This window comes from Charadrius vociferus, unplaced genomic scaffold (genome assembly GCF_000708025.1).
Source record: "Charadrius vociferus isolate BGI_N301 unplaced genomic scaffold, ASM70802v2 scaffold329, whole genome shotgun sequence".
NCBI classification, from domain to species: domain Eukaryota; kingdom Metazoa; phylum Chordata; class Aves; order Charadriiformes; family Charadriidae; genus Charadrius; species Charadrius vociferus.
The window spans coordinates 1,156,565-1,164,364 of record NW_009649982.1 but is presented as its reverse complement, the minus strand read 5'-3'; the positions used below and the strand labels follow the sequence as shown (position 1 = coordinate 1,164,364).

At 36.0% G+C, this 7,800-nt stretch overlaps 1 protein-coding gene across 1 annotated transcript in view; it reads right to left on the bottom strand.

Moving 5' to 3' along the window:
* The window catches only part of DCBLD2 (discoidin, CUB and LCCL domain containing 2), a 25,730-nt gene extending 18,170 nt beyond the window's left edge, over window positions 1–7,560 (bottom strand). Inside the window, exons 1-4 of the mRNA XM_009891651.1 lie at window positions 7,473–7,560; window positions 6,099–6,326; window positions 1,593–1,730; window positions 284–335 (exon numbers count right to left, since the gene is read on the bottom strand). Of these exons, the coding sequence (XP_009889953.1) occupies window positions 284–335; window positions 1,593–1,730; window positions 6,099–6,326; window positions 7,473–7,560 (506 nt within the window). The remainder of the gene's footprint in view (window positions 1–283; window positions 336–1,592; window positions 1,731–6,098; window positions 6,327–7,472) is intronic.
* Between the last annotated feature and the right edge of the window lie 240 nt (window positions 7,561–7,800).

Here is a 7,800-nt window from a genome sequence, read left to right as displayed (position 1 = left end):
TATGCAATATGGGAATGAGATATTAGCCCCTATGCGTTAGTGCAAACTAATGAGGTTCTATGGTATACTGCAAGTAAATTACAAAAACGGGAGCGAGAGGGAGAGAGGGAGGAGGAGTGCAAATGTCGAAATTATTGAGCTCTAACCCTAGTTAGTCTGTTTCTTAAGTTCACTGGACAGCCAATTTTCAAGCTGCACCAGGTATAAGTAACAAAGTGAAGTAGAAACACTAAAATTACTTCATTAAAGAAATTGGGGGGAAAATAGGTAAAATTAGTCTTACTTGAATTCTGGTTCAGAAAAGTGACTTGCATTATCTAAACAGGTAATTAGGTCTGGAAAGAAAAAATGTTAGGTCAAGAGGATGATAAAAACAACAAGTTTGAGTATGCTTTTTAAAGCGCACAAAAATACACATTTGAACCTCTGTGGCTTAACCAAAAGTCTCAGAATGAAAAAAAAAAAACACGTTCTTACTAAATTTTCTTGCAACCGATTTTGTACTACAGTAGAACCCTGGTAATTTATCTGAGTAACTGGGAAATCCACTGAGAATGTGACATAGACAAGAAGAGAAATGCTAAAAACATTCTTTTTTTGTGCAGCTTAATTTTAATTTATAGCTATACTTCAGAGAAGCTGACATAATTCAGAGACACAAACATACGCACTTTTCACAACATTCAATTAACAAGCTAGCGAAGCAGGCCTGTGTTTTCAGTATTTAACAGTCCTACAGTACTGAAACCAGGCAGCATAGGCAGCAAACATTAGAGTGCCATGTTATTGGCACCCACGACTGGTATCTCAAATTTTATGTTCAGTCTGCTGTGTATCAGCACATACAAATGTGTCCAAAATACAGAGAAAAGAATGCATCAGACAACCCCCAAAATAAAAACTAAAACTGAAAAGTCTTTATCTGCTCTTTTTCGGAATTGCTTCTAGAAAGGGTTTTCTCAAGCCTTCTGCCTTATGAAGCACTTGCTGGCAATTTTTCATTTCCTTGTGGACCATGTCTGTCACTCACCGTTACAATAAGTGGAAGGAGATGCAAAACAAATACAGCAGCCTCCTTTAGAGGCTAGAATAACCAAAAACATGGGAAAAACAAGAAATGGCAAAAACCCTAAAAAGTAGTCAGCAGATTATACAATTAAAAGAGTTGCGGGAGTGTAGGATTTTACTGAAATAAAATTTTCCACACGGTTCGTCTGTATAAAATATATACAGTTCGACAAGAAAATTATTTGGTTATCTGCCACCTTCATTACTACCTGAAAAACTGCATTTTGTCCTTTATCTGAAGCAGCTCTTTCATTCATAACAGAAAACCGTGAATAACAGACAACTCCGATTCTTGCCCCCTGTCCAGGATAAGCTTTGGTATCATTTCTTTAAAACTACAGTAACTTGAATGGTATCTGAACAGTCCAATTTCCTATGCAGAAGTATCAGGAAGATTGTATTAACAGTTTTCATTTTTAGAAGTTAATTCGTGAGAACGCAGGAATAAATAAATTAGTTCTGTGTTTTTACTACAGAGCTCTAGTTTTACCAGCATAGAAAACCTACCAAATAATTATAAATACCTGATTTGTCAGTGGTTGAATAAGCTGCAAGAAATCCACGTCCAGAAGTATGTGTTCCACTCATGAACTGTACTGTGACTTCATTACTTTTTGAAGTAATTAAACCATCCATTTGAAAACCAAACCCACAGTATTTACCTATGGAGAAAAGAGGGAAAACAGACATGAACCAAAACCAACATGTGTAATAAGCATCTTTTTTCATTCGCAGTGTAATCTCACATTACTTCTGGCATATATTCAAAACCAATACATGTGTGCATGACACTAAATAATGCAGTGGGAGTCCATTTAAAGCAAATGGCAGAGTATGGGTACCACATTTATTTTGCCACTGTCAACAGGTGAGAGCCTCTCATACCTTTAACGCTTGCAAATAAATGTGACCTTATCCCATTCACCTCTAGCCATGCATAACCCTTGCAATTAGTTCCTCAAATACCATGAGAAATCTGTCAAGGAAAAGGATCAATTTAGGGCAACAAGAATCATCTACAGAAGCAAATAAGAAAAAAGCCCTTCTCTTCCCTCAGCTGTCGGGGCACTTCTTCCTGGTTGACTATTTCATGGTTTCTGTCAACTACTTTTATTAATTTTTGGACAACAGGCATGATTCACTGCACTTCAGCGTTAACATACAAGCATATGCGAGTACCATTAATATAAACCGCCAGCGGGTTCACTTTCTGTTTTGCTGCATCTATATAACATTACAGAGGTCTGCATCTGGTCACTTCTCTTGCCATCCAAAACGAACCACAATAATAAATTGCAAACTGAGATGCTGGAGTCTGCAGACATTGGTAATATTTGCCCTACGGAGTCCTAGAATTTACTACCAAATTACATTACTTGGAGGAATGGCTGTTGAACAGACCCAAGTCAACACAGAATTCTCCAGTCCTACTGACTAGAAATTTTAATAAAATACTGAGCAGTTTATTAACCCATTAAGAAAAAAAAATATCTTCTGTTCTATAGGCTCCCTTGATCATTCAATGTTGTAAACCATCTATAACCCTACGTAAGATTCTGGAGTGGATAATCGAAGTGAATAATCAGCAGCAGCAAATGACATTGCATATGTTTCACTTCACCAGTCATTTATTTCCACTCTTGATAATATGTATCATATCATATTGTAAAATAGCAAAAAAAGAAGCCAGACTCCGTTCTCAACTAAAGGCAAGTTACACTAACAAAGCAAAGGGAGGTGGAGTAACATTGCCCTGCAGGAATAGCTCTTAACAAATATAATACAAAACAAATACAACACAAACAAAACATGCATGTCAAATTCCCTTAAAAAGTGAACTGCACTCTCAAATACTAATAAAATAATAGAAAAATTAGAAATACAAATTCCTATCATTATTCAGAGCTTTCTAAATGTTGCTTATTCAGATATTTTTAAACAAAGAAAGGGTATTTTCTAATGAAAAAGAAAATAGATTTTACAATACTTTAATGAAATTTATGACATTATACAAATATAACCTTATCTCAATTTGCTATTTAAACCAGTTATCAGCAGCAGTTACAAAGAAGTAGGCTCCACACTGACCCTATGTTTTCCTCTAAGTCCTGTTTCCATGATTAATTGCATTCATTATGATGAAATGCATAATTTTTCCAGCTACCACTTTTCTTCTCCCTTTCGTTAAGTTTTGTTTTCAGCCACTGGATCTTGTTAGATGATTGACCAGCACGAGACTCCTCTCAGGACAGGTCAGACTGTCCTCAAGACACCATTTATCCACCTCTTCAGGTAAATACACTAGGCAAAACATTTAAATCTAGCTTGGATAAACCTCAGTGCTGCTTACACCATGGAGATACAGCCTTTGACAAACTGCAGACTGATGCACCTTATGATTCATGGCAAGACATACTCTTGAGACCAAAAATTATTTTTCTAACTCTTCCCTGGCCTCATCAGATTTTTAGCAATCTTTTGAAAAGCGGGCACTAGAAATGCACAAAACATGACTGCTGTGACACCTCTGTCAATGGTATGCGCAGAAGATGTAATCTTACTATTTTGCCTGTACTTATGTATTGAAGGACCCCAAGTGCTTTTGTACAGCAACATTACAGCAGGTAAGGGAATTCCCACAGTAGCTTACGTTCTCTGCTCCTGTAGATCTGGGCTTACATTGTATGTATTAAGTAAGTACATCTGACTGTACACACACAGCAATTGGACTGTGATGAAACCTAATACAGAACACCTCTACATCTTAAACTAGACACAAACTTAACACTAAGGATTTGAATCTTGAGTTATAGATCAATATTCAAAAGTCTTGGAATGAGAACTAGCCCTTAAAAGCTGAATTAGAAACCTTCTGTGTTTATCTACACACTAACTCACTAACAATTCATTCTTTATTCTAATCGGCCACTTTTTAAGTCATTTTGGATTGAAGTAGGTATCACTGAATTTCAGATTTTATGTAATACAAGTATTTTAATGTTAGACCATGTCAGTTGTTTTGAACAGAAAAACCTAGGATAAATCTAGATTTCTTCCAAACAAATTCAGGTCACTTCATTCTCTCCTGTGTTTATAGCTTCAAATATGAACATTCAATAATCTGCATCATCTGTATCTGCCACTGTTAATATCACTGTTTGCTCTGTGATTTAATTTATTAAGAGCAGAACAATGCACACATTTTTGCTCAACATACTGTGCTACTACACCAGCTGGGAACAGCTGAAAGTCAAGAGAAACAAATGAAGTAGAAAATTTACTCGAACCCATTAAGTCACTTGTAAAAGTGAATAATAGACTTATCAGAACTGGACGTTCCTTGCCATTTAAGGACTTCAGTGTTTCCTATTTTAGACCAAGTCTGGCTCAACGGCTCCAAGCACGTACTTATTTTCACATACACTTACCTAGGCTGGAAAAGAGGGTTATCAAAGCTACCATTCCACTAGCCTCTTTACAAAAAGACTCAATTTAGTGGGACCGGCATTTGAGTTGCACAAAAACAATCTTGGTGAAGTAACTCTCTCTTTCTCTCCCTCTCCAGATTAAAGCTTTAAGAAAGAAAATAAAATTATTCTGCACAATAACAACTAATTTTAGTGAAGTAAGAATAACAATTCATTTTGAGTTTTATGCAACAGAACCACAAGGGTCTTAAAACCCTACATACGCCTTGACATAGATCATAATGTCACACTGCTATTTGAAAAAAAAAAACCAAACAAAAAAACCCAACCAAACCTGCATTACAGTAATGAAATTCAATCTGTCCTCTTAAAGAGGATAAAAATCAAACTATGCGCATTATCAAAAGATGGGGCATATTTGAACTACACAACTTTTGAAGTCTGACATCCTTTAATACCACCAAGATGACTAGCTCAAATCAGAGCTGTTCATATAAAAAGAAAGGCGCTTCCAGTAAGATATATATACATACTACTTTTTAACTTTTTTACTTTTTTTTACTTTTTTTAATGAAGATCCTCATAGTTTTGCAATTCCCTCTCCACTGCTTACAAGAACTTTGCAAGCTACTGGGAAATTTCTGAGCGGAAAAAAAAACAAAACAAAACAAAACATTGCAGTGGAGTTTTCTTTGAGAATCTGAACAATAAAATATTATTGTAGGATCTGTGTTGCATTTAGCATCTAGTTGTTGTATGCATGAACAAAATATAGGATGTTCTGCTATCATTATTACTAATCATTTTTCAGTACATTTTTAGGATATAGGAATTGTGTCAAGAAGACAGACATTTACATACACTTTAATAACAGTAAACAAAACAGAATTACTTAAGAATAATTACATTAAGAATACTCTGGCATTCCAAACAGAGTTCATCTGCTGAGCAACAACAGTAAGCGTACTCGAAATGAGCACATCACCAGAGAAAGAGACAGTCACACTGCTGTTTTCCTTACCACTTTTATTTTTATATAGTTACAGTTGCACCTGTATTCCCTCCCTGTACTGAAGACCTGTAGGGAATACAGGAGAATCTTTCCTTAGCTGCACTTTCTAGCAGTACTATCAGTAGTATATTTACTAAAACTGGTCCCTGATGGCTGTTTTTCTACTGTGGTGAGGTACAAGCAGCACTCCTCAAAGTTTTGCAGGGTTCTCTTGATTTGAAGCTCAGGAAAAACACAACTCTGATTACAGCATTACTAAAATTCCTTTTCTTTTCCTTATTTGAGATTCCTGTAAATAATAAACACTTCCTTCTTTTCATCACTTCTCATAAGACTCAAAATCCACACCATACAAAGCAGCATATGATGTATTCAGGCAATGTCTTACCCAGCCCAATATCCAGCTGAATTACAACAGTTTTGTAGGGCTATTAAAAAAAGAACTTCACTCATACCATACACCTGGTAGTTAGTCTATGCTCAGAGCAGGCAAACAAGGAGAAATTTTAAAAGTAACAAAAATACCAACAGTTTCTTCCCAATTCTATATAAGACAATAGCTTTCAAACACCAATAATAAAAGCTCCTACCTATCTCTGTCCTGGTGGGGCCTATCCCATTGTGAACTCTTAAGTAACTGGAATGACAGGAATCTGAGTCATCAATATCAAAATCGCCAAATTTGAGCTGAACTCGCTGCCCAGGCTTTACACGAATTTCCCATTCACAGACTGTGCTATTGGGAGAGGTCTGTGGATAGTTTATCGAAGCAAGTGTTCCACTTTCAGGGCCGAGAACGGTGTGTCCACATCCATCACCTACAAAAGAACAAAAATAAATCAGATACACACATTCATCTTCAAAGTTTCACTGGTGTTTCAGTCATCTTGCTTTTTAGCAGTGGTATGAATTCTGTTGGTTTTTTAACAGTGCTGATCATGTAGCAAGAAAACTCCAAGGTAAGTCACATGCAGATGAAATAGCAATTGTGAGAAAATACCATGCAACTAGTGTTGCCTAATGTTTAATTTCTCATCATAGGTGACCAGAGAGCTTCTACAACGAGGTAAAAGTTCATTCATAATGACTTTAAAAATTGCACAGAGTACAGAAAGTGATCCTGCTGTTACATGTTCCCTCAACACCTACGCACAGAAGAAAACAGGTTCTGAAAAGATGGGAGAAACCCCCCACTAAAACAAGAGCACATCAGTTTTACTGTTGTTAATGGACTCACAGCAGGATGAAAAAGAACAGATGTGGAAAGACAATGGACAGCAAATACTCTACTGAAAATAACTGCCAGGTCTGATCATCATCAAACTGCTAGTGCATTGTTTGCTACAGTATCACAATTTTAGTGCTGTAGTTAATTCTTCCAGCTCTTTAGAGAATATCCTCAATTTTTCTGGATTTCTACAACAAATTAAATTATAACTCCAACCTGAGGCCCTCTACCTAACATTTGAGTATTAATTTTAAACAGCAGTAACAATACTAAAGAAAGAATTGTTAACAAGTGGAAAAAATAGCACAAATTGTGTATTCTCAAAATCAAATTATAAAGAGCAAACTGAAAAATCTATTTGCTCAATGGCTAGACGTGTATTTCCCCCCAGTAAGAATTTGTGTGTTGTTTTGGAAATCAGAATGTTCTTTAAGTAACATCCACCCTCACCGGCTCTTTATAGACTACTGTATCAAGATGAAACAAAGTATTCCTGAGCACAAGGACACATCCAGCAAAATTAACACCTGAAATAACAGAAGCACTAAAAAATAAGCCTCATAACATATCTGATTTATTTTTGTTAGCACTGAAGGTTAAAAAGCCCACTTATTGACTTTAGTCCCATGAAATGAGTAGGCCAAGAACAGCATTATCATTTTCAGCATTTGACACTAGAAGGTCCAGAGATTTTCTGAAAGAGATCTGTACACACTATGCTAAAAGCAATCAGGACCTTTCAAGATCTTGAACAAAGTAATGTAAGCAAAAATAGCAAAGACAAGAATCAGATTAGATATGCTGCTAAGAAATGTCTTCGACATCACTCCAAATAAATTTTTTATCTGTAGGTCCACCTTACCTTTCAAAATTCATGCCTGTGTATGCAGTTCCTACCAAGTGATTACAACAGATTTAACATTACGTCAAGATTTCACACTGTAGAAACTCACAATGATCAACATCATTTATATTGACAGGTGTTCTGACAGCTAAAAGTGAGTCTGAAAGTGTTTCATATTACACACTAAAATGTGTAGTTCCTCTGTTAAACATGCGTTGGT